This window comes from Carassius gibelio, chromosome B18 (assembly GCF_023724105.1).
Source record: "Carassius gibelio isolate Cgi1373 ecotype wild population from Czech Republic chromosome B18, carGib1.2-hapl.c, whole genome shotgun sequence".
Lineage (NCBI taxonomy): Eukaryota > Metazoa > Chordata > Actinopteri > Cypriniformes > Cyprinidae > Carassius > Carassius gibelio.
The window spans coordinates 7,394,610-7,422,559 of record NC_068413.1 but is presented as its reverse complement, the minus strand read 5'-3'; the positions used below and the strand labels follow the sequence as shown (position 1 = coordinate 7,422,559).

Genomic DNA, 27,950 nt, shown 5'->3' with positions numbered 1-27,950 from the left:
TAAATCAATATAAGTTGTTTCCACGCTTCATTATTAGGTTTTGAATTAAGTTATACATTATGCCCAGTTTTTGCTTTCGGTTTTTAGAAATAAACTGATGAGATGATTGAGTCCTTGTCCTTCATGTCATTGTTTGACTGTTTTCTGAATGCTTCCAATAGAGGGCGCATAAGAGCTCAGAGAGCCAAATTCCCTGTTGAACTGCAGTCAAATATGAGCAAATACTTTGTCTTATTGAAAATGTTTATGTACCCAATTCTATCATCGTTTTCATGCAAATTAGTACTATCTATTACAAAATGTGATTCTTCTTCCGTTGTCTCTATGGATATTATAATATCAAATCTTTGTTCAGTAAACGCGCTTCACTGTGATTGGTCCACCCTGAGCAGCGAGGAGAAAAGACACGGTTACCTTGTGACAAAGAGTTGATGCTTCAGCAAAGTTCATAGTTTACACTTTGGGTAATAATGACATTTTATTTTAAAGTCAGTGAAATAAAAATAAACAGTGAAAGGTTAATATTAGTAAATTATTATTTAGGTTTATTATTCTTCACATTGACAACTTCTGCTAAGGTCCACCAGAGACGTGCCACTTTCTCAATCCTCCATACAACTAACAAGGATTTGATATTATAATATCCATAGATACAACGGAAGAAGAATCACATTTTTTATTAGATAGTACATGAAAACGATGATAGAATAAGGAAAACCCGTAACGGCAAAGATGGCGAGGACTTTGGGTCCACCCACTTATGTTCTCTTTTGATGTAAATTTGTTATTCTACACACTTATTCTTATTCGACACAGTGAACGGATTTGGGAGTATTTAGGCATGAGAGCATCTCGAGGGGGCACTTAACTGGGCAAGGTTTTGTAAGACTTTCAACAAAAGAAGGAGACTGCACTCTTGTTCGTCTGTGCACGCGCAGCAAACCAAAACCATGCGCAAGGGGTATGTGAAAAACTTTTATATGTTATGCAAATACACTTGTGTTGTACGTCTTAAAAATTTGATCCGTTTTGAAAAAGGTCATTGAGTTTAACGTGGTGATTTTTAGTATCATGTTTTCAGTTCTCACTAAAGTTGTGTTTGGTGTTGATCAGTTGTTTATTCTTGCATTGATTATTCATTTATCTTTACTGTAAATTCCAAGGGATTAACTTTTATGAATTTAAATAATCTCATTGCATAATTTATGTTCATTAAAATAGTTAAAATGGGATTAAATATAGCCTACTGTATATATTCACAATGTAAATGCTTAATGAAAGATTGATAAATACATTCAAGATATTGTAAAGTGTTACTTGTGTTTGTATGTTGCAGGAATGATTTTGGGTGGATCCTTGTCCTGTCAGCACTGTTTACTTTCAGTGATGCATCAAGGTAAAGTGAAAAAGTTGTAAAACCTGAGAAGTTTTGAATACAATTTATACAAAAAACCTTTTATATAATTAATTCGTTTCTCTACACTCTCAGTCAAACTGTCAACCAAGAGCTTTCAGATGTTTTTAATGAGCTCTGGAAGCTGGATGTGAATCGCCTGAAGCCTGGGACTCATTACAATATCTCACTGCAGGTGTCAGTATTTTCTAATGTCAAACATTAAGTATAGTGACAGATCAAGTGTAGCATTTAATTGTCTTACATTTCTTTTAGGGCAAAGCTGGTTACATACCACAGGGTAGCACCAATGCTGTAGACCACGCTTCATCCCCACTGTTTACCAGCGTCGATGAGGCCAAACTGAACTCCATTACCACATATGCACGTACGTTTCATTTGTTAAAACCTCTAACCCCTTTAATTATTCTGTCAGTTTGAACAAAAGCTTATTTATCCAAGGAGCTGTGCTGAAACATGCCTTAAACAGGGACACACCAAGATTCTTTTATAAAATATAATTATGTTTAGGCAGGCAGTTCATCTTAAAGCTGATTGTTGGAATTCTGAATTATGGCTTATGTTGCATTCCTTCTGTCCTTTTGAATTATAAGAGAATCCACATGAATGCTTGTTGCAACATGCTACCACATCACATATTTTGAAAATACAGTACGAGTTGAATAGAATCATGAAATATTGTAAAATATTTTCGTTTGCATTTATGAGACAAGATGGGAAGCATACAAACTTTGTAAGTCACGCTTATTAACATACAAAATGTAGAAACATTTGAAATGGAATAGAAGGAAAATCAGGACAGCATTACAATAGCATATATTTTAGGAGCATAGGATTTTAGTCTCTCTACTTTGTTTCTTAAGTATTTGAAACTGTAATTGCACAAAATCTTGAAGAAAGGAAGTAAAGGAAGGTTTACATTTGTGAGTATGATATTTACCCACCAAAGTGACCAGACACTAATTGTTTCCACCAACAAACAAAAATGGTCTTCTGTGATTTTAAATGGTTTTGCTCTCCTCTCGACAGGCTTCATGAAGCTTTTAGACAACTATGAGAGGTCTACTGGTGTGGCAGAGAGGGTGACCGCTGAGGAGGTGACTGAAAATAACTCCTTTCTTGATGCTGTCTTGGAGACAGCAGTCATGAAGGTATGAATTCACCCTCTAATAACTCAAGTCCTATCCTTTACCACATAGAAATGCATCTCTTGCTCTTGTTTCTAGAGCCAATGACAAAAATAAAAAGGTTGTTTGTAAAGATTTAGGGAGAAGATTCTGTAAAAGACACATTTACCTTTTTTCCCTGTTGCTAACCAAAATATTGTGGTTGTTCCCGGTTGCCACACCCTGTTCTTGGAAGCTGTATATTATGACAAGGAGAAAAGAATGTGGAAGGGTGTATAATGATGATTCTGGGGGTTGTTAGATTAGAGCATAAAAGGAATAGTTCACTCAAAAAAAAATTTGTTTGTTTCTGAAATTTACATAATTGCATCAATAATGCACAAATGGATAACCCTCTGCACTGAATGGGTGCCGTCCGTGACAAATAAAATTAATCCACAAGTAATCCATTTGACTCCAGTCCATCAAGACTCTTGAGATCGAAATCCTGTGTGTCTGTAATAATTAGTGCTTCCAAACGATTCATCGTGATTAATCGCACCCAAAATACAAGTTTTAGTTTACATTATATATATATTTCTGTACTGTGTATATTTGTTATGTGTATATATAAATACACACTCATACAGTATATATTTTTAAAATATGTACACGTATATATAGAAATATTTTTAACATACAAATATAAAAGGTTTCTTGAAGTATATACATGCATACATAATAAATGTACACAGTGCACACACATATATTATGTAAACAAAAACTTTTATTTTGGATGCGATTAATCATTTGACAGCACTAATAATAAACAAATGCATTATTACATCTCAGATGGCCTGAGGGTGAGTCAGTTTTCAGAAAATTGTCATTTTGGGTGAACTATTCCTTTTAATCTTTTATCTTAAATTGTTTTGAATCATGTTTTACTCCCTCAGCGTGCCCACCGGTACCTGATTGGAAAGGGAAAATCCCGCTCTGATCTGAGACAGTTTAAGAGTCAGTTGTACTACATGTGGTTCCGTCTTTATCACAGAGACAGAAATGGAGGGTAAGCGACTTACACCAGTACAACATACATTTTTTAAATATATTTTATTCCATATCTAATCTAATTATTAAAAAAAATATATCGCCATAAAGGGAGGACTCCAGTGGATTTGAGCATGTGTTTGTTGGAGAAACCAAGTTTGGCAGAGAAATCATGGGTCTTCACAACTGGGTCCAGTTTTATCTGCAAGAGAAGCAGGAGCTTCTTGATTACAAGGGCTACAAAGCAAGGGACAATGATGCGGTACTTTTTTCATCAGTACATCTGAAGAATGTTAAAAGAATGTATTGTTCTATGTGCAGTCTTTGCTGAATCTGTACTTGTTTTTCTTCCATGCAGCCTAATGAAGATGACCATGTCTTGAATGTGCAGTTCAGCTGGCACGGTTTGGTCAAACCAGTGGCCAGCGCATTTGTTGGTGTGAGTCCTGAGTTTGAAATGGCCATCTTTACCATCCTGTTCCTCACGTCCACTGAGAAGAGCACCACGGCCGTGGTCAATCTGGATGAGTACCAGCTGGAGATGGTGGTGTATAGACACGGCCGCTCTATTGGGACCGCTTATCCCAAACTGCTGAGCAGCAACAACAGACACGTATAGATCCCACATACTGTATTACCCTGGCCGTAGCTTTCTAGCTTTTTTTTGTTTTTGTTTTTTTTATTTTTTCTAACATTTAAAAAAAAAAGTTTTTAAAGGCATATTGTAATTTTACATAAATAGACATTGGTTTTGTATTGAAGTCGATGCTATATGCTTGTTTATTTCACTAATATGTTTAACAGACTACAGCATGCTCATTTAGAGAGTTTTATTATAACAGCAAATATTATATTTTCTCAGAACTGCTTTCGTACGATGGTAATTTCTTCTATCTTTTATATCTGTTTGCCTATTTTGACTATGCTGTTGTATACATAGTTGGTAATGGAAGCTAGAGATTTCACATTAAAAATAATTTTTTGATCCACTTGTGTGATTATTTTCAGAATTCAGTAATTATTATTATTTTTTTTTTTATTTTTTTTGAGTAGCTAACATGACATGTAAAGCAGTGACAGTGGTGTCTGTCAATATAAACAACTTTAGATTATTGTATAATTGTTACACATACAGATTCATGGCCTCATATTAATGAAAGACGACGGGGAACATTAGTACATTTAGAAATGAATGCCACAGGATGAATCACATTAACAGAAATAAAGAATGACATTAACAATTATGTAAAAGATGGTGACCAGTTACAGCTTCTACAAATGTTCACTGTCAAACGTAAGAGAAAATGCGTCTACTTTGCCTTTTATTCTAAGTTAATAGATCCAGTAATTAGAGTAAGAAGATTTGGAGCTTACAGATCCCGAATTTTCAGTGTAATATGAAAGTTGTTTAATATTTTTAATCTGACACGACACTGAAAATTCAAAATAGTGTAGTTCTACACTTTTCTGTTGTTGTATTTTATAGTACATGTATGTCATGTATAAAGAGATAACGAGAGAAACGAGAAAAAAAAAAAAAAAAAAAAAACATTGGTCGGAATACATACGCGCGCATGCGTTCCTCACCGGTCTGATTTTGATGTTACACCTCACACCTTCACGTGTAGCGCAAACTTCCGTTCATTTTTCACTTGGCTACGGCGTGTGTGATGGTTTCCTAAATTAATTGATATTTTTCGAATTTGCATTTGCCATCACAACTAATACGAGAAATGCTGCAGGAGGAGTTTGGGGGAATGACTCGCCAGCAGCTCGCTGCTCCCGTCGACACTGTAGAGGTGAGTGAACAGAGCCACGAGTGCAGTGTCATAATGCGCTAATAAAATAGAAAACGTTATTATATTCGTTAACTTGCCAGTTATTAAAGTCCCCTATCCCCTTCTGTACTGCAGGAAAAGTGGAAGCTGCTTCCAGCCTTTCTGAAGGTAAAATTAAACTATAGTAAACATATTTTTGTGTGTATTCACTGTGTGATGCAGACTTGGACTTGTCACACCAAAGGAATATTTAAATGAACTGCAAAAAAGAACTTGTTTGATTATAAAAGAAAAGAAAAATTGATGGATACATTTTTTTTTGTAAAATTCTTTAAATGTTTTAAAAAAATTTGATGTTGAGTTGAAAATTATGTTCTTTTATTTGTCAACTATCTTATACATGCTCTTAACATCCAGCAATAATTGGTTAATTGATATTACATATGCAGCCTCTAATGTCATATTCATGTCCTTACTTATATTTATTTATTTAGGTTAAAGGCTTAGTTAAGCAGCACATCGATTCCTTCAATTACTTCATCAATGTTGAGGTTTGTTTACTTAAGGATGAGTTCTCTACTTTAGATTTTTTTTTTTTGTAAATGCAATAAATGTATTATCAGCTGTGGTTTCTATGACATGAGATTATTGGATACTTTTATTTTGCACCACCATAACAATTTGATATTGACATGTCTACTAATCTCAACAGATAAAAAAGATCATGAAGGCAAACGAGAAGATCACAAGTGATGCCGATCCAATGTGGTACCTGAAGTAAGGATATTGTTGAATAAGACGTATTTGTACATCTTTTTAGTATGTTAAGTTAGTGTTCTTTTTATATATGGCTATATCATTTCTTAATTAATTTCAGTACTTAGATTCATTTTTACACTTCAGTCGTTTTAGCACTTATTTTTATTCAATTAGTTACCAGTTGGTCTAACTTTTTTACTAATCTTTTTTTTATTTTTTTATTTTGAGTTATCAATAACAACACTGCATGTTACACCTCATCTGTCCCTAGATATCTCAATATATATGTCGGCATGCCTGATGTAGAAGAAAGCTTTAATGTAACCAGACCAGTGTCACCACATGAGGTAACATCTTTATCTGGCCTAAAGAATCTTCACGTTTAAAGCAAAATTAAAAGCTTTTTTAAGAAAAAAAAAAACGATCAAGGTGTTAGTATTTGCTTTTGAAGATTATGCTTTTTAAAACACTAGTGTCGTCTGAGAGATATGACATATTCAGCCCCCATCACTGTGGACATAGAGTACACCCGAGGCAGCCAGAGAATTATTCGCAATGCTCTCCCAATCGGAAGGTAACTATGTTTGGACTAAAAGCTTAATATATATATATATATATATATATATATATATATATATATATATATATATATATATATATATATATATATATATATACCTCTGAATATGTGTTTATTTTCCCTAGCAATTTTAAATGCACTTTTTTTTAATAGGATGCCAATAATGCTGCGAAGCTCCAACTGTGTATTGACAGGAAAGACGCAGATGGAGTTCTCGAAGCTTAATGAATGTCCTCTGGATCCAGGTAGATAATCATAGAACTCCTCAGCCTCTCTCTGTGATATTTGATTGTTTTTAAGCCATAGTTTGATGCAGATAATCCTATCTGAAGCTCATGTGTGGGAGCAGGTCATGGCGCACAAGCATGATACAGGATTTGTCTGCGTGCAGGTGGTTACTTCATTGTGAAAGGGCAAGAAAAGGTCATTCTCATTCAGGAACAGTTATCCAAGAACCGTATCATCGTGGAGCAAGATCGCAAAGGTGCTGTGGGAGCCTCGGTCACCAGGTGCTGGAATTTGCTCTTCTGTTTTTGAGTAATATTCATAAGCTTTATTTGAAATGCACATTTAAGATTTTATTTGTGTGCTCATATATCTGTCAATTATCTCTGATTTGTAGCTCTACTCATGAGAAAAAGAGCAGAACCAACATGATTGTGAAACAGGGCCGCTTTTACCTGAAGCACAACACCCTCTCTGAAGATGCACCGATTGCTATTATCTTTAAGGTGAGAATGTGGTTAGAAAAGATGATTTAGAGCATGATGGTTCTCAGGTTAAGTTGATGATACTATATACTAGTATATACTAACTACTTGCACTTATATAGCTGTGAGGCCACATACTGTATCCAACCAGCAGATGGTGCACATTGACAAAGAATACAGTGCAACCGACTGAAAATAGTTAGACTAATTTAAAAGTATTGCTAAATTCTGTTGTTTCAGTGCCATTCAAAAAACGTGATGTGAATATTTAAAAGAAATTTTTTTTATTTTGTCAATGAGGGTGTTTTAAATTAATAAAAAATAACTGTAAAGACATTTATAATGTTTCTAAGATTTATTAGATATCTATTTCAAATAAATTCTGTTTGTTCTATTCATCAAAGAAAAAAATGAATCACAGTTGCAACAAAAATATTAAGCAGCACAACTTGACAATAATAGGAAATGTTTCTTGAGCAGCAGCTCAGCATATTAGAATTATTTCTGAAGGGTCATGTGACACTGTAGACTGGAGTAATGACTGCTGAGTTTAACAGGAATAAGTTACTCAAAAAATATTTTTTTTTTATAAACTGTAATGATATTTAGCTACTACTGTTTATACTGTAATTGTGATAAATGCAGCCTTGGTGAGCATCTTTAGTTTATGAAATAGCTTTAGCTGTGACTGTAATGTAGAATGTAGAATGGAAGTTGAACCACTTTGACCCATCAGCATCTGTTTAATATGTCAGAAAGAACTCACTGGAGATATTATACTCTGATATTTTACTTTTACTTACCATGATATTCTAAACATCTATTGAAACGTGTCATTGATATGATACATTTGTCATCTAAAATGACAGTTTCTTTCCAAGGCCTTTTCTAAAGCATTTGATTATTGTATTTCCTCTTCCTTTCTATGCATTTGAATGATGTTACCGTGTTAAATATCACCTGACAGTTGAAAAATTTAATTAGAGCTCAGATCAGAGAATCCGGTCGCACTATGACGGATGTTTTTCCTAATTCCTTCACCCCAGGCTCTCTCTAAACATTTGGATCTTATTGTTTAGGGACAGGGTGAGGAGTAAATTGGCCATCAAGCGTGTTTGTTTTGCACTTGTCCATCCACAGCACATTCCACCAGGATTTCCTTGCGACACAGCAGCTGTGCCAAACGGTGGAGACCTTTAAGCACTGTGATCCACCCAGTGCTGTTCCCACAGTCCCCTGTTAGCATAAATAAATGTCATCGAGGCCAGTTGCACTGTTTTCAGCTTTGCATTAGAGCAGGGTCCTATATGATCATTTTTTTTGTTGTTGTTGTTGAATGCAATTGCAGTCTCTTTGCTGTAAATAAACAAGTCCGTACTTTGTGTTTCTTATTTTACTTGAATATATACCTTATGCACTGTTAATCTCTTCTTCATCCATCAGGCCATGGGAGTGGAGAGCGATCAGGAGATAGTTCAGATGATTGGCACGGAGGAACATGTCATGGCTGCATTCGGTCCCAGTTTGGAAGAATGCCAGAAGGCCCAAATATTCACCCAAACTCAGGTACCTCTGACAAGATCTCTGCCATCATTGAAAAGAGTAGTTTGCATTGCTGGTAAATGCATAACACATACAAAACCACAATATAAAGCTAAATGTTATTAGATGTATTACCAAATGCATATGATTGCATGACCACTGAATGATGCTGAAAACTTTAAAGCTTTCAAAAACCAGGTATCCCACTTTTGAGGTGTATTATCAAATTCTGAGGCACGGTTTGCTGAATCTGAGATGTATTATTCATTGTAAGTCTTGGCAATGGGTCAGCAAGGACCATATCTGCATCCTAGCAACCTGTGTCTGAGCTGATGTGAATGTCTGTTTACGTGGTCGTGACATTGTGTGGGCCTCATCAAAGTTCTGCTAATGAGCCCACATCTGTGCACCAATTGACCAGAGCAGACATCAATTACATGAGATGTGTTATTAGGACTGACAATCGGTCAAGAGTTTGAAGCTAGATTGAAATGAAGGATTTATGAATACCAAGGGCAGCCTTGCTTATTATATTTGAACATAACATTTGAATGTTTATTTACTAATGCTGAACTTCCTGTAATATGCATATTTCTTACTGTTTAAAAGTTTAGGGTAAGTAAGATTTTTTAGTTTTTCTTGAAATTATTATATTTATTTATTTATTTATTTCAGCAAGGATGCATTAAACCAATCAAAAGTGACCGTAAATACAATTATAATTTTACAAAAGATTTCTATTTTAAATAAATGCTGTGCTTTTGAAAAGGATCATGAAAAAAGTATCGCAAAAAATATTGTCATGAAATATTTAACAACAACATTGAATTGTAAAATTAAATTATAATATATATATATATATATATATATATATATATATATATATATATATATATATATATAGACACACTACTGTTCAAAAGTTTGGGACCAGTAAGATTTTAAATTTTTTACTGAAGTTTATTTTGCTTATCAAGGCTGTATTTAATTGATCAAAAATAGAGAAAATTTTGTAAAATTTTATTGCAATTTAAAATAACAGTTTCTATTTTAATATACTCTGAAATATAATTTATTCCTGTGATACAAAACTGAATTTTCAGCATCATTACTCATTACAGTTTTCAGTGGCACATGATCCTTCAGAAACCATTCTAATCATTCTGTTCTTTTTTACTTTTTCTTCACAAAATAATCCAGAAGAAAAAGCAAGAGTATCAGCTTCCAAAAAAAAAACAGTTTCAACACGTTAATAAATAATCATATTAGAATTTCTGAAGGATCATGTGACACTGAAGACTGGAGTAATGATACTGAAAATTCAGATCACATCACAGAAATACATTTTATTTTAAAGTATATAAAAAAAAAAACTAAGAATATTAGAAATTGAAAAAATATCTCACAGTATTAGGTTTTTTTTGTGTATTTTTGATGAAATAAATACAGCCTTGATGAGCACAAGAGACTCCATTAAAGCGTGTGTATGCACGCTTGTATATTACAATTTTAGGTACTGTATACAACAATTCATAATAATTTGTAAATTATTTAAATGTTATTATTCTTTGTTTTTCTTAGTTATTCCGGTCTTAAAATTGAGCACTGGGATTGAGGATTTTAAGTAGCATGTATGACACCAAAACAAAATGATTGCAATGTTCATGGAGTTGTCACATTATATCAAAGCTGCTAATGCATTTCTCACAAGATGGAAATGTTTGAAAAAACAGTTTGGCATAACTTTTGAGTGGGACTTGTCAATCGCACATTATTCCATGGCTCAAAGTGGGTGGTCTAAAGGAGAAGCCTAGTCTGCATGACCTTTGACCTCTAGAGGAGAACAAGTTGCAGGCTCAGGTGTGTGTGTGTGTGTGTATATGTATGTGTCTGCAGAGAATGGAGGGGTCCAGTTCTCGGATACCCCTTTAGAGAGTCAGTGAACCCTGCACCAGCTCGGTCACTCCAGATTAAACGCTTTGATTTGATGCCTTTAATCTTATTAATTGAGGCTCTAAAACATGCTTTCATTCTTTAGAACTTAATTCTTCATAACATACTCATGCAAAACTGAAAAAGAATAGTAACACTAGTGACAATATTAGTAAAAGAAAATTGTAAACGTTGAATCTTAATGAGTCGTCTGTGTGTACTTTGTTTCCTTTCAGGCACTTAGATACATTGGTAATAAAGTGAGGCGTCAGCGCATGTGGGGCGGCCCAAAGAAAACCAAGATGGAAGAAGCCAGAGAGCTGTTAGCCTCTACTATCCTCACACACGTACCTGTACGTCATTTTAAAATAAACTTTAAGTGACTGTATATAATAATTTTGCCCATGCCTTCAGTCTTTAATTGCTTTTATTCATGATATGCAGTTAAATCGGAGTATAAATAGTTTTTTGGACCCTTCATGTGTTTGTGTCTCCCAGGTTAAAGAGTTTAACTTTCGAGCTAAGTGTATCTACCTCGCTGTGATGGTGCGAAGAGTGATTCTCGCTCAAGGGGACAACAAAGTGGATGATCGTGATTACTATGGAAACAAACGTCTGGAGTTGGCTGGCCAGGTATGTGGTTCTTAGAGACTTGTCATAGCCCTTGCTTATTGCTCTTTTGTTGTTTTTGATTGCTTCCATTGTCCTCATTTGTAAGTTGCTTTGGATAAAAGCGTCTGCTAAATGACTAAATGTAAATTATATAACCTCTATAATCAGTCATTATGCATAAATTATTAGCTGTCTCCAATACAACTGCAGCGACGCATGCATGAAGTGCTCACTTCTGCAGCAGCCTTATACAGTTCCATACCGATGTTTAGGGTTAGGGTGTTACTATAACTTTAATCAAATAAATGCAGCCTTGGTGAGCAAAAGAGCCTTCTTTCAAAAACCCCAAATTGTGTTTTTTCTACAACCCTGCTCTTCAAAATGTTGATGGGTTCAGAAATGGCATTTGGTTGGTTTATTGAGCTCTATTGTTCATATGAGAGAAGTAGGCTTGAATCTGGTCTGAAAAATATCTTGCACCTTTCATTTCTATCAGTTAAAATTGAAAAATGTGTTGCTCAGTGTCACGTCCTGCTCAAACCTCAGCTGCCTCTTTTGTGCCTAATGTTTCTAACTGCTCGGCTTCTACACAGTTGAATGTAAGGCTCATGAAATATTCACTTTAGAAGAAAGTACAATGTGTAGCTCCACTTTCCGTCCAACCATCGCTTTCCTCCATCCATCTCTGTCTGTCTTTTCCATTCACACCCCCTCTAATTCTATTAAGAATGACTGACAGCCCCTCCAAGCTCAGGCCATTAATTATGATAATGCTAGTGTTTATTTATCTGTTTTTATCCAGCCATATATTTGGGAGCCGAAATGAGGGTTAGTGCACATAATGCTTGTTAGTATCTCTTTTGAGATTGTCGCTCCCGTACGGCAGATTTCATATTACATCCTGGATGTGGGTGCCGTCTTGCTTGTGCGCACCGACATTTTTTGTGCTCTTGTCGAACACAACTGATCTCTTTTTCTCTCATTAGACACACTGTTGGCCTCTTATGAAACTGATCAGAAGCCAAAACCAGCAGATACAGGCTTGGCTAGCGCCCAATCCCTCACCTTCCCTTTTGTTTCTACTCTGCTTGTCATTATAATACCTTCATTATTTTCCCAATGCTTTGTTTCATCCACACCCCCAATGCTTCATCCTTTCCCTTCATTCCCAGCCGGCCCGCTTTTGTTGCGGGCGAGATATGTGGCAGCAACGCCCGACTGCAGCCCAGCCAAACTCAGGGATTTCTCCTCTTTATTATAATTTAGCCCGACTATGACAAAAGAATAGCCGCCTTGACTGGAGCGATTGAGCTAATCCACCAGCCCGACTGTGATAATGTAATTACCGCTGTCTTAAGTTCTTTAATTTCCCCCCGCCTGCACCGAGGTGGGGTGTGTTTATGTGTGTATGCGCTTGCTTACGTTAGTGTGTGAGCGATGCAGAGTTAGTGAGTGACAGAACCCTTTCAGCGGGGCTTTACGTGCACATGCACTCTTTCCAACACCTCCTTTCTCCTCATTTACAATTCCCTGACATTCAACTAATTGGCCTGGTTGGGCTGCGGAAGCTTAATTTCATTATCAGTTTTTGGTGAGGATGTTTATTTTCGTGTATGCAAATGTGGAGCAGAAGGGGAGGGGCTTCTATTGAAGAATATCTGAGAATGAGAGGCCGGGTCAAATTTATCCGAGCATGGAAACACCTGTTTATTAAATCTGGGATAAGATGATGGAGAGAGAGGGAGGGCTGAAGCCAGATAAAGTTAATAAAAACAAGTTATCTGGAAAAGACGACACTTGTGATTCAAAAGACTGGAGATGAAGTCATCCGTTGGCTGTCCTTTTTTTTTTTTCTTCTTCTGTTTTCTGTTGATGTGATAATTTCTGTTGTTAATGCGAATATATGATGATGTGTTGTGTTTGCTAGGTAATGCACAAGTTTTGCTTTAGTTAGACTGAGTTTTGTACCCATTTTAGTGAATCACACTTTGTTTCTGTGTTCCTTAAGCTCCTGTCTCTGCTGTTTGAGGATCTGTTTAAGAAGTTCAACTCGGAGCTGAAGAAGATCGCTGACCAGATCATCCCCAAACAGAGAGCAGCTCAGTTTGATGTGGTGAAGCACATGAGACAGGACCAGATCACCAACGGCATGGTTAACGCCATCTCTACTGTGAGTCCAGACACTCAGCGGTCGATCTGTAACCAGTTCACAGGGGAAGACAAATCAGGAAGTGAACCCTGGGATGCGTTTTAAACAGTATTGCTGAAGTTTCCGTGTTTGTTCCACTATCCACTTCACTGCAATGATAAAAATAAATAAATAATTTATCATCATTTGAATGAAATCATATGTACATACACTTTATATTTGTCTGAAAAACATTGCATTAATATTTTAAATATCATGAAGCAAATTTAGGCTAAACTTTTGTTTGTTAGTCTATGTAATTCAAGATTTGCAGCACAGTGTTATTTTTGTAGTATTTATAGACCGTTGTAGTTTATATTTTGAATTAGCTTTATTTTTATATTTTAATATCTTCATTTTTAGTAATTTTATAGTGTTTTATAATTATTAGTCTTTAATATTTCTAGAGTCTATACAGCTTTCATTTATTTTTCTTTTAGTAGTTAAACATTTAGTCGCTATAGCAGAATTTAAAAATGTTTATTTTGTTGTTGTTGTTAAGCTTAAGTTTTTCACTTTATATTCTTTATATTCAGCTTTGTTTTAGTTACCAAAAAATAATTTTTAAATAACAATTTAATTAATTTTTTTTCATTCATTCTAGATTTAGTCAACAATAAAAAAAGACCGCTTGTAAATTGCTAAATGTAATTTTCTTTTCTATTTTTTTTCCTACCTAAGGGGAACTGGTCCCTAAAGAGGTTTAAGATGGACAGGCAGGGTGTGACTCAGGTTCTCTCCCGCCTCTCCTTCATCTCAGCCCTGGGCATGATGACCAGGATCTCCTCTCAGTTTGAGAAAACCAGGAAGGTTAGCGGTCCTCGCTCCCTCCAGCCCTCCCAGTGGGGCATGTTGTGCCCCTCAGACACACCTGAAGGAGAGGTCAGTATCCCACATTTAGAGAACACCATCTTGTCTGCAGCATCAGTGGATGCTTAAGTGAAATTTTGAAGTATGTTTACACTACTTATTTCCATGCAAAGAAAGTGCACTCATTTATACCTTTTTTGTTTGTTTTTTTTATGTAAAAGGGGCAGTAGCCGCTTGAAAACCCATATTGGTTTACCACTGATTTATTGTGTTTATTAAAGTCATTTAGATACTCACAGCTGTGTGATTGTTGTCTAGGCTTGTGGTCTGGTTAAAAATCTGGCTCTGATGACCCACATCACTACTGACATGGAGGACGGCCCAATCGTCAAGCTGGCCTTCAACCTGGGAGTAGAGGACGTCAACCTTCTGTGTGGAGAGGAGTTGTCCTACCCCACTGTCTTCCTCGTCTTCCTCAACGGTATCTGCTCACACAGGCAGAACAAAAGCTAAACCGCACATCCTTCCACCTTTTATTTTTCAAGCACACAGACGGGCTACAGGCATTTGAATAATATTCAAATGAACTTCTGCCGTTCCACGACTACAAAAGGGTGTGCCATTGATTACCTTTTAATGTCATGTCACAGAAAACTCACCCCACTAATTAATTCATGTATATGTTTTTCACAGCGCTGATAAGTTACAAATTACACAGGCTGCCACTGCGGCTAATTAATTAGCAAACACAGCAGGTGTCAATGCATAAATAAACACAATCCCTCCCAAGTTAATCCACAAATATGCTCGCCTACAACAACATTGAGGCTGTGTATGCATCTGGGTGGCACCATAGTGGTCCTCTTATATTGCTCAAATAAGCCAAAACTTTTTCTTTGAAAGTGCATTAGCACTGCTGAAGCATATTTACATGTAAATGTAAATCTTAATTAGTTTATGCATTGAGCATTTTTTTTTCCTTTATTTTTTTGTGTCCCTGAAAATAACTAGGCTTCAGGAAATTGTTTTATATATATATATCTGTGTGTGTGTATATTATTATTTAAATAATCAGCCAAAATATTGTGTAAAATGTCACTGTACTTTAAAGTAATATTCAGTTGTCATTCAGCGTAACCGATAAAATGATGTAAAAATGGAACAACATACTCTGTCCTGTACTTATTAAAATATCTAAAAGAAAATATGATCAGAAAAATATTTGAATGTGTTCCTTTCTAGGTAACATTCTTGGAGTGATCAGAGAGCATCAGAAGTTGGTCTACACCTTCAGACTCATGCGCAGAGCAGGTTTTATCAACGAGTTTGTGTCCATTTCAACCAATCTGACTGACCGCTGTGTGTATATTTCTTCTGATGGGGGCCGTTTGTGCAGGTACTACAGAGTTGTTTTTTTATATCACACATTTTAAAGCCTTTTTTAATATAATCTCTTTTAAAACCAGCACTCAATGTTGTTAGTTGCTTTATATTGCGCAGACACATTTGAATTGCATTCTGTGTTCTCCTGCCAGACCTTACATCATTGTAAAGAATGGACAGCCAGCTGTGAAGAACAAACACATTGAGGAATTGTCTCAGGGCTACAGGTGCGTTTGAAGCCAATCAATATTTGACAATTACATTTGAATGGAGAGTTCAGAATGTAGATTTGAGACTGTCTTATGCATGTCTTTTCATTGTGTTCTTACCACCCACTTTCCCCTCTAGAACCTTTGAGGACTTCCTTCATGAGAGTCTGGTGGAGTATTTGGATGTAAATGAAGAAAATGACTGTAACATTGCTTTATATGAGCATATGATCACCAAGTGAGTACTTCTAAGCCGCATAATTCAGGCCCTTGAAGTAATTGGACACTTAAACCATTGTCATTGCAAAATAAAACAGATCTGAAAAGTTTTTAGTCAAAAAAAAAGAAGAAAAAAGTGTAGTATAAAAAGTAAATGTTACCTTGTGTCTTATTTTGTTATCTATTGTAGTGACTCTGTATGGAAACTTAATATGTCTGTACCATATTCATTATATCAACACTGCAGAATTGTGTGTGTGTGTGTGTGTGTGTGTATATATATATGTGTAAATGTGTATATGTGTGTGTTTCTTGATTTAAATTTAGATGTATCTGTTGATTCTGGAAATTTAATTAGATGCATTCCCATATTTTTTCTAATATTTTGATTACCTTTATCATTATCTATTGTTATCTTAAATCTTTAAATAAAAATGCTAATCATTTAATTATTAATGCTGTTAAATGTGAATTATCAAATACCAATATGAATCTGGGATTTTTATATTGTACATTGTAATGCTGTGATGCCTAAATTAACTTGTTTCGATTCAAATTATCTTATTTTTATAGGTATATAATTATTTATTTTTATTTAGAAAAAAATAGTTTTATTAACTGCAATATCATGATGATAAATATTTGATTATTATTAACACTGGCAAGAAAATTGTAATTTATTTTTAGGAACATAGTTTTAATTATAGTTTTTATTATTATTATCAACTATAACTAATAATTATTAAACATAATAATTATTGATTTATTCTCAGTATTGGCCAAAAATAATATTGGTGCTTTCTAACATTATGTTTGGACACCTTCATATCCAAACAGTTCAAATACTCTATAGAGCCATTATATATGGCAACCATTAAGACCCAAATATAGATTTCTTATAAATAAACATGTGAATAACTTCTGAATGTACATGTTTGCTAGCAATGTGTGTTTTATTCAGGGACACGACCCATTTGGAGATTGAACCGTTCACACTGCTGGGGGTCTGCGCTGGTTTGATTCCTTACCCTCATCATAACCAGTCCCCCAGAAACACCTACCAGTGTGCTATGGGCAAGCAGGCTATGGGTAAGACTACTACAGTCTCCATCTCCAAACGTCCACTTCCAAACACACACTCTCATTCACTTTCACACTGGCATTCAAAACCTTTGACACACACATCACATTCTGTATGTATGTGGACATCAAACATCGCCTGCTTGCGTAGTCCCTCTTTTGTTTGTGTGTGTGTGTGTGTGGAGACCTTTCCCTGCCAGTGTCTCTGAGTGTCATTAGGCATTCATTGTGTCCTGAGCTCAGTGTGCAGGGCAGGGTTAGTGTGCTCAGCTGCGCAAGAAGGAAAGAGAGCACACACACTCTGCTGCCCTGGTTACCAAAACTACTTAAACCTCTCCTGGCCACCAACCCCATTACAAAACCACTGAGACTGTGACTATATTTGGCCCAATATCCTATGCCTTGTCTTCATTTTTCTGGACGGACGGCCCCATACATGTGCAAATCCAGTTGTGTGTCCCCAGCCCTATTATAACACACTGTGTGCTTGTACCCTGCTTGTAGAGTAATAGCATCTGACAAATGTCAAGGCCTCAAGCGACGGTGGCTATTATACTTTTTACCTAAACACCCCCACAACACCCCCCCCGCTCCATCTCTGTCATGCTAAACCTCCACCCCAGAGACTTTAACACTGCCAACACCAGCCATCACATCAACACCCCTCAGACAGCCGGTTAAACGTGATCAGATGTGCATTAGCCTTTCATGTTGTTTGAAAAGCATTGAACTGTTTTGCAGCAAGTTAAGAAAACTTAGTGGTAATTTTAAAGGCCTTTCGGGCATCAAATGAAGTTCTGTATGTTCACATTTGATAATATAGTAGCTATCATGAAATAATGTACAATACTTTTGCAATATTTATTAGTCTTGGATAATGTTAAAAATATGTTAGTATTTGTGAAAATTATCATTTTGAGCTGTACAAACATTAGTTAATGCATTAGTACATATATTAACAATAAACATAAAAAATAGATATTAATAGATAACAATATATGTCTTAAATAGGTATTTGCATTAGCAATAGCGTAACCATTTTAAAATATAGTTCGTTATTAGTTCATGGTAATACATTATTTGTTAAAGGGATAGTTCTAAAAAAAAAAGAACATTTTTAATGTATTGTCGTTCCTATCTGACTGACCTATGCAAAATACAAAATATATAATAAATAACTGTTAATTTTTGAGTAAACCATTTTTTTTAAATTGATTCACCCAATGTTGTCAGAGCAGTGTTGTTAAAGGTATAGTTCACCAAAAAAAATTTATTCTTTCAGTAATTACTCACCCTCATGTCATTCCAAACTCGTAAAACCATCTTTCATTTTCAAAACTGAAATTAAGATATTTCTGATGAAATCTGAGAACTCTCTGACCCTGCATAGACAGCAGTACACAGACACGTTCAAGTCCCGGAAAGGTAGTACGGACATCCTGAAATTAGTCCATGTGACATCAGTGGTTCAACCATAGTCTTATGAAGCTGCGAGAGTACTTTTCCCTCATGCATTTATGAGTGTACCATGATGATGCGTTGTGGTGCTTTCGTAAATGCGCATCAAAGACTGACACGGAAGAGAAGAAATTTAATTTGTTGTTTTTCTTTGTGTACAAAAAGTACTCTCGTAGCTTCATAACATTACAAACTACTGATGTAATGTGGAATATTTTAACAATGTACATACCATTCTGGGCCTTAAACGTGTCAGTTGCGTTGTTGTCTATACAGGGTCACAAAGCTGTTGATTTTCATCAAAAATATCTTAATATGTGTTCCAAAGATCAACAAGTGTTTCTTACTGGTTTAGAAAAACTTGAGGGTGAGTAATTAATGACAATTTAAATTTTTGTGTGAACTATCCCTTTAAACACTCATACTATATAATAACATTTATTAACCAAAAAAGTGGCAAAATGTCTAAAATAATATTATATAAAATATATTAATATATACACCAAGGCAGTATTTTTACTCTCTTGCATTGTTCAACCCTTTTAAGTGATGACTCATTTCTTCACTGATTTTGATCAGGTACTATTGGCTATAACCAGAGGAACCGAATAGACACCCTGATGTACCTGCTAGCGTACCCACAGAGGCCTATGGTGAAGACGAAGACCATCGAGCTGATTGACTTTGAGAAGCTGCCCGCAGGCCAGAATGCCACTGTGGCTGTAATGAGCTACAGTGGCTATGATATAGAAGATGCCCTGGTGCTCAACAAGGCCTCTCTTGACCGAGGTAAGAGCTAAATAACTAATGCTGAATGCTTTAGATAACATTCAGTTATCAGTTAGTAGCATTCTGAAGTGACTATTTTAGCTTTCCAAATGAAATTGAGAATGAAATCTGAAAAATAATGTAGATTTCCATTTGTGATCACCTTTTTACATAATCATCTATTGTGCTTCTGTCTTGTATAAGGCTTTGGTAGATGTCTAGTGTATAAGAACGCTAAGTGTACCTTAAGGCGGTACACTAACCAGACCTTCGACAAAGTGATGGGTCCAATGTTGGATGCGGAAACACGCAAGCCCATTTGGAGACACAGCATCCTGGACGCTGATGGCATCTGCTCGCCTGGTAAGACTCCTGGAGAGAACCACATTTCAGCCGAATAATGTAATTATATTGATTTAAGGTTATGTATTGATGTTTTATATGTCCCTCACAGGTGAGAAGGTTGAAAACAAGCAGGTGCTGGTGAATAAGTCAATGCCCACAATCACCCAAACGCCACTGGAGGGCAGTGCCCAGCCAGGCCAACCACAATACAGAGACGTGCCAGTCTCGTAAGAAACCATTTGTCTGATGAAATGAAATAAGGATTCCACTGTGCAATATTCCCTTTTTTTTTTTTTATAGATAACTAAGTTACTTTTTTAAAAGCCACACAAATATACACTTTCTTCGTTCTGTACAAAGAAGTTGTTTTATTTGCCCAATAGCAACCAAAAAGCATACTTTTTTCATTCTGTAGATACAAAGTTGTTTTTTGTTTTGCCCAATAGCAATGAAAATCCCTACTTCGTTCTGTAGGTACAAAGTTATTGATTTTTCCCAAAAATAGCAATGAAAATCCCTACTTTTTCATTCTGTAGGTACAAAGGATCGACAGACTCCTACATTGAGAAGGTAATGATCTCCTCCAATGCGGAGGACGCCTTCTTGATCAAGATCCTGCTCCGGCAAACACGTAGACCAGAGATCGGAGACAAGTTCAGCAGTCGACATGGACAGAAAGGTACCATAACATCCTCCCTGCCTTTTCAATCTGGCATCTTTTCCTCTGCTTTAGTACCAAATTCCAGCACCATGCCAAAATGAACACTAAATCTGTCTCATTAACAAGTGCGGAGAGATGTTACTAAACTTGGTGTCCATTTTATTTCCAACGCCCATGTTATATCATCTCATCTGGCCCTCCCATTCTCTTCAACTTTTTTTTTTTTTTTCGCTTCCCGTTTTTCAAATTAATTAGCTTTTTGTCCAATGCCAGACTATGCAAATTTATTAAACAGAGTCCTGGGAAAGTGTTTACAGCCCCCATTGTTTCTGAGCACCTCCGCTGAGAGCGCTGGTCAGTATGATGTTTTAATCAGAGCGTTAACTGGCGCCATGCATAATACACTCATTTCATTAGCGGAGGTCGTCCACTGGCACTCATCACGGGACGTGACAGTGAGGAGGGGTCAGGGAGGGGTTAGTCGCAAACCGCACTAGATGCTATTTACTGCCCTGTTTAAAGGAGCTTTTGGTATTTAAAGAAGCAGGCAAGTGTCGGTGGACCAGGATAACACAGGGCAGCTAATTGTTGTTGTGAAGGATAGTGCCGTTCTCTTGAATGTCTTTTGTGCATTTAGAGGCGGGCTTTTATTGAACGGTCCCACTTGGAGAAGTTGAGCTGTTTTTCAGAGGTGCGTGACTGCGCTGCCAACCACACAATAACATTCAGCAGGAATTATTTTACGTTTCAATATTTCTTTGCAGTGTTTGTGGTGGGTTAATTAATGCATCACCTATATGCGCACTAAATGGGTGCTTTAGGTGTTTTTTTTTTATTTTTATTATTATTCTTGGAAAATTCCTTTGAGAGAACTCTGTACTTCAAAGAATGAGATCTGGCTACCTTTGGGGCAAAAGAAAGCCCATTAAAGACGTCCCACCGTGGTTTGGAGCCATTGGCTTTCAGCAAGTTTCACGGGAGTTTTGTCTTGCTCATTTTAAACCCCTCCTTCGTCCTGCGCCCCCATTCTGACCAGCCTCTACCACCCTCATAAGATCCGGTCACCGGAGAACGATAGGTTAATTATTTACCGGTGACCCAAACACACACTGAAGCACACACACACAGACACACACACACACACACTCTGATACTCACACAGCTGTCTTGGCAGGGTCCATTGTGCGAGCCGCCACAGTGGGGCTGTATAGCTGGTGATGGAGGGCCCATGGACTCTTACTGCTGTCCTGCTTTTCTTTGCTGATTTCATGCCTCTTTTATCATTCACACTCACACAAAACAAACAACACCGAGGATGTGTGCTATGGGAACCACTCTTGCTTACCTCTCTGCTTCTGTAGCACTCTTGCTCACTTTCTGTATTCTTGCAGCAGGAAATCCTTTTACCTGCTAGGTCTGCTACTAAACTGTTTTGATAATTGATTTATTGCCTAGATTTATTGGATTAACAATTATTTTCTTAACTTAAAATGTTATTTGACTATTTGTTCTGTATTCAAATATGCAAATTCAACTACCGTTGAAAAGTTTGTAAGATTAAATCAGCATGGATGCATTAAATTAATCAAAAGTGACCAGTGAAGAGATTTACCTGGTTCCAAATTTTTTTTATAAGGTTATTTAGAACTTTCTATTCATCACAGAATTCTGAAATAAATGTATCACGGTTTCCACAAAAAAGAAAAAAGCTGCACAATCGATCAAAAAGCTGATCATCATTGATTAATTGCAGCCTTGGTGAGCAAAAAATAAAAATCATCTCCAGACACTTGTACAGTAGTGTAGCTTACTGTTTGGGTGACATAATCAGGTAAACTGTTGATATTGTTGTTTAACTAATCAGATTTTATTTTTTGTTAGTAGTGCAAAATTAAACATTCACTACTGTGAAGTGACCTCTATAATAGGCTTAAATTTAGTTTTCTACTTAGGTAGTTATTTTGGTCTTACATTAATCATTTAACCAAAATATTGAGTTATCTAATAAAATGTGTAAAATTATATTATAAAAATGTTTTTTATAATGATCCTGATCCTAGTATATTTATAGTATAAAAAGCGAGTGTGTGTGTGTCATATATATATATATATATATATATATATATATATACACACACACACACACACACACACACACACATATATATATATAGAGGAGCCCAGATTTTTTTTTTTTTGCACTTATGAATTTATCGCTCTCCTTAGTTGAACCTTTCTTTGTGTGTTCTATGGTAAAAGGGAAACTATGGTGTATAATCCCCTTCTCACTGTCCAGCTAAGCACCTCTCCTCACTTCCTGCCCCTGTTCTTCTCTCTTTTATCACTTGCAAATGGCCCAATAATGTGTTTGCTCTGGCTGCGGGAAGTGTGAGGAGCTCCTCTGCAAACATTTACACTCTCACTGACTGCTTTGGACCACTTTCACTATGTCCTGCAGTCTGAATTTCCAATGGTTCCACTTCAGCAGACCTGAATACGTCTGCTTTATAGGCTTTTGGACTAGATGAAAGTTACACAAACCTCCACACTTTCTCATCATGCATTTGTTTGGGACTGAAATCCCTCAAAAATCACTTAAGTTTTATGGCAAAGGTCAGCTCTGACAGGGTAGAGTTAACATTTCTTGCAGACCATTTGAAAATAGGGATGTCTTTGCCATAGCTTTAATAATATGGGGTGTATTTTCTGTAACAGGTGTGTGTGGATTGATCGTTCCTCAAGAGGATATGCCCTTCTGTGACTCGGGAATCTGCCCTGACATCATCATGAACCCTCATGGTTATCCCTCCAGAATGACTGTACGTCCTTTCCCATCAGAAAATATGATTTTCATATTTGAATGAATGAATTTAGCTGTTCCTGAGATGACACTTTTGTGGTTTTATACAGAACATTTAAAGAAGCCGTTAGGTAAGATTCATAATTAATATTAAACTTCAGAATTGAAAATATGCTTTAGGATTTAATTCAGATACCTTATTACACCGCTTTCTAGAATACTTTCTAGAATATGCATGCAAATAATGAAAATCGAGATTTAGAAGTATATCATACCAAATATCATGTGTTAAATAGACATGTAATAAGCAGGATAAAATACTAAAGCTGGCTATTTTGCAGTAAATACATATTCCCTTGGCAAATTTGACAGGAGATTTTTAAATCAAATACTTCTGGCTAAGATTATAGTGTGTGTGTCTGTATTTGTATTTTTCTGAATGGTCTCATAATGCACACTACCATTCAGAGTCTGGTTTTTTTACAAATATTTTTGTTTTTCTTATGCTCACCAACAATGCTTTTATTTCATTAAAAATCTGTAATATTACTATTTAAAATATCACTTTTCTATTTTAATATATTTTAAAAATACTATTTATTGCTGTGATGGCAAAGCTGAGTTTCCAGCAGCAATTACTCTAGTCTTTAGTGTCATGATTCTTCAAAATCATTCTAATATGCTGATTTGGTGCTGAGGATGTTGAAAACCATTTTGGGATGAATGGAATGATCAAAAGAATGTCATTTATTTGGAAATAGAAATCTTATGTAGTATTTATAAATTTCCTTGCTGTCACTTTTGATAAATTTAATGCACCCTTGCTGAACAAAGTGTTAATTTCTTGTTATACATGTATATACACACTCCCTTGAATTCCACTTGAATGGTGGTTTGTTCATTTCTGAAATGGTTGCTCCTGTTTACAAAGTAAACAATGCTTTAATCTTGTTGGCATATACAGTTTCGTTTATGGAAATCTCCAAATATCATTTTTCTTAGACATTAATTCCCCCACGCTTTCTAATTTTGAACTCTGTGTTTGGGTGCACACAGCAGTCGGTCATATTGAAAACTGTTTGAACTGAGGAAAAGATTCCGCTCAGTAACAGAGAGGGGTCAAAGATCTTCCGGCTCTTTCTGTGAGTGACCTCAGTAAAGGCTACTGTCGTGCAGCGGTGCGTGACCTCAACATGATGTCACACTCACATTCACCAGCTGCAGTGTTAGGAAGGGAACACTGGGCCATGTACACTGCTGTTATTAGTTGCTGTCAAGGAGCTTGTATCACATTAATGTTTAGAATGTGCATTACTCTTAGAAAACAAGCAATCTGATGAATAAAGCTTTGTGTTACTTCAGGTTGGGAAGCTGATTGAGCTATTGGCTGGTAAAGCAGGGGTGCTGGATGGACGGTTTCACTACGGCACTGCCTTCGGTGGCAGTAAAGTGAAGGACGTGTGTGAGGATCTTATCCGCTATGGATACAATTACCAGGGCAAGGATTATGTCACCTCAGGCATCACAGGGTAAAAACTGTTCTTGAGCATCACTCTTGTTCATTGACATATTTATATTTCACCAGTACAGCTTTGCTGCACCGTTGGGTTATTAATACTTCAGGTTACACTTTACAATAAGTTTTCATGTCAACATATTAAGTACTTTTCTTTATATGAAGTGAATTAACAATGAAAAATTCTTCTAACACATGTATTAATCTTCATTTTAATTTCAGAATTTACTAATACATAATTAAATCAAAAGTTGTATTTGTGAAGATTATTTAATGGACCTAACATCACAAGAACCAACAAAAAACTGTTGTATTTGTTAAATAACACTTAACGAAAGGATGAAGAAACACCACAACAAATATATTACTCCTAGTTAATGCATTAACTCGTGTTTACTAATGGAACCATTTTGGAAAGTGTTACCATGCTTTAATTTAATATTTATGTTAATCATTTTGAAATAAAAATTTGTGTTTTATGTTTGAATATTTCAATATTTTATGTTTGAAGTTTTCTTCTGTATTGCACAAATTATTATTTTATTTATTTTTTGTAATCTGCTCTTAGGGAACCTCTGGAAGCCTACATCTACTTCGGTCCAGTCTATTATCAGAAACTGAAGCACATGGTGCTGGATAAAATGCATGCCAGAGCACGTGGTCCGAGAGCAGTACTCACTAGGTAAGAAATGCAAATGTATGTGTTCTCTGAAATTTGATTTGCAATATTTATTCATTAGGGTAATAAATAGTATATTATTCTGGCTTTAATTTTAATTGTAATTAAAATCAAATAAAATTAGTGAATTTTTATTTTTTCTTGTAATGCAGGCAGCCCACAGAGGGTCGTTCAAGGGATGGTGGTCTCCGTCTGGGAGAGATGGAACGAGACTGTCTCATTGGCTATGGAGCCAGCATGCTGCTGCTTGAGCGCCTGATGATCTCCAGTGATGCTTTTGAGGTGGACGTGTGTGACCAATGTGGCTTGCTGGGATATTCAGGATGGTCAGTATAATCCATTACTGTAGTGAATTTATTTTTTGTTTTAATTTTATTTTGGTATCAGTAATAATGTAGTCATAAGTGCATCAAAGGGATTTATTAGTGAGAATTTTCTGTTTATTGCAGGTGTCATTACTGCAAGTCTTCGTGCCATGTGTCATCTCTACGAATTCCATATGCCTGCAAACTGCTCTTCCAAGAACTGCAATCCATGAACATCATCCCTCGCCTCAAACTGGCTCGATACAACGAGTGAAGGCGATAACACTATTATTAAGGACTGGATAAAACATTTGATTAAGCCTCACTTGAAACAAGTTAATTTCATTTTTGTTACACTGCTTATATCTTATTACTAAGATATTTTTTGAATATATATAGATATATATATAAAAAGAAGTGCCTGCTTGAATGTTTTTATTATTTTTTTTTTTTGACTTGAAGGGAATGAACCGATTATTGGCACTTCCTCTAGTTTACAGTACGTATGTGTGCTGTCTGAAATATGTAGATTTATTTGTTTCAGTTTGCCTTCAGAATGGCAAGGTTTTCTTTACAATAAATAAATGTAGTTTTTGTTGCATCACAACATTTTTATTTTTATTTTTGACAGCGATGATCAGAAAGTATTGGGGGTAGAAGTACTGACTACTGAGCAATCTTGAAGTGTTAATGTGACAACACTGACAGCAGAAAAGAGCTTGTTGTTACATTGACCACCTTCCCACTTTGCTGCTTTTTTTTTTTTATACACTAAATCATCCACTATTCAGAGATTGCTCCCACCCACCAAGCAGCCGTGGAGGGCTTTGATTGGAAGAATGCATCTCACATCGGTAGAATGGGCACTGACAGTGCGGCTCACTCGCTGGTTGGGGGGGTATAAGGGTCTGAGGGTGTCTCTTTTGGCCGGCTGCACCTGTCCTAGCTAATGAGGGGCTAATGAGACTGAGAGTAGACGAACAGAAAAAGGAAGTCTTCTGAGGAGACGATGCAAAGATTCCCTTCCTCCTCCCTCCTTTCCTTCACAGCCTCCATCTTTCAAACTGTAATTAAGGAAATTTTCATTGATGTTTGCCTCTCTCTCGCCATCCACTTCCCAGCTTGTTAGAGGTGCTGGTTAATCCATACAGTTTCAAATGAAAGCTGGTGGACTGGCCTTCAGATGAAGCTTTCAATTGGTCATTTTGTTCTGTTTCTTTGAAGATTTGTAGTATTAGTTCTGTTTTATTTCTTGTTTACTTATTTTTAATATGAGAGGTGCACTGCTGTCAAACATTTGGAGTTATGATTATTATTATTTTTTTAAGAAATTATAATTTTGCCAGTCATAATTAGTTTTCTATTTTAAAATGAAATTTATTCCTATGATGGCAAAGTTGAATTGTCAGCAGCCATTACTCTAGACTTATCATTTTTTCAAGATTGTCATTAGAAATCATTCTGATTTACTGCTGAAAATACAATTCCACTTTTTTTGTGGAAAATTTTATGTATTTTTTTCTGAATACTTAGATGAATTGAAAGCTCAAAACAATATTTGTTTGAAATGTGTCTTTAACCCTATTTTATTAATTTAACATGTCCTTGCTGAATAAAAAGACTCCTCTTTAAGAACGATTCTTACTGACCCCAAACTTTTGAACAATATTTAATGTTTAGACTGCAAAATGGACAACGGACCCATAGCAAAAAAAAAAAAAAAAAACTTCTCTTGCCAATAATGGACAATAAGCAAAGATGCTATGCTGTAACAACTGATGGCTCAGTGTGGGCTCGCTTATGGCCGCCCAAAATCGCGTTGCATTAGATGAAAAAATATCAAACTAATGGCATCTGCAAAGAAAATAAACATTAACTACTTTGAAATTACTCAAAAGTTCATGTATGTCACCTAAGGATATTTTACACTTAACATTTGACAACCAGAAAGTGTCCAAACTTGTATAGTTCCATGTTCCAGCTGAACTCCTTCCGCCATGCAGAGAGGAGCCCGTCCTGCCATCCTTACCCCTGCGCAGTCGATAG

The 27,950-nt window shown here is 35.9% G+C and overlaps 2 protein-coding genes across 2 annotated transcripts; both read left to right on the top strand.

The window, feature by feature from the left end:
* Positions 1–725: 725 nt before the first annotated feature.
* On the top strand, positions 726–4,555 carry endouc (endonuclease, polyU-specific C). The gene is made up of 8 exons (XM_052582080.1): positions 726–961; positions 1,337–1,396; positions 1,490–1,589; positions 1,670–1,781; positions 2,444–2,565; positions 3,477–3,589; positions 3,682–3,832; positions 3,929–4,555. Exons 1-8 carry the CDS (start codon positions 951–953, stop codon positions 4,187–4,189), a joined length of 930 nt encoding a protein of 309 aa, XP_052438040.1. The 5' UTR covers positions 726–950; the 3' UTR covers positions 4,190–4,555.
* Positions 4,556–5,169: 614 nt separating this feature from the next.
* polr3b (polymerase (RNA) III (DNA directed) polypeptide B) lies at positions 5,170–26,511 on the top strand. The gene is made up of 28 exons (XM_052582079.1): positions 5,170–5,369; positions 5,484–5,516; positions 5,843–5,899; positions 6,061–6,125; positions 6,379–6,454; positions 6,581–6,681; positions 6,841–6,932; positions 7,079–7,196; positions 7,310–7,418; positions 8,841–8,963; positions 11,108–11,224; positions 11,370–11,504; positions 13,492–13,653; positions 14,353–14,553; positions 14,800–14,962; positions 15,724–15,877; positions 16,017–16,091; positions 16,213–16,311; positions 17,254–17,381; positions 19,410–19,619; positions 19,803–19,961; positions 20,053–20,170; positions 20,480–20,622; positions 23,320–23,423; positions 24,767–24,933; positions 25,489–25,602; positions 25,752–25,925; positions 26,049–26,511. Exons 1-28 carry the CDS (start codon positions 5,304–5,306, stop codon positions 26,176–26,178), a joined length of 3,393 nt encoding a protein of 1,130 aa, XP_052438039.1. The 5' UTR covers positions 5,170–5,303; the 3' UTR covers positions 26,179–26,511.
* Positions 26,512–27,950: the final 1,439 nt, after the last annotated feature.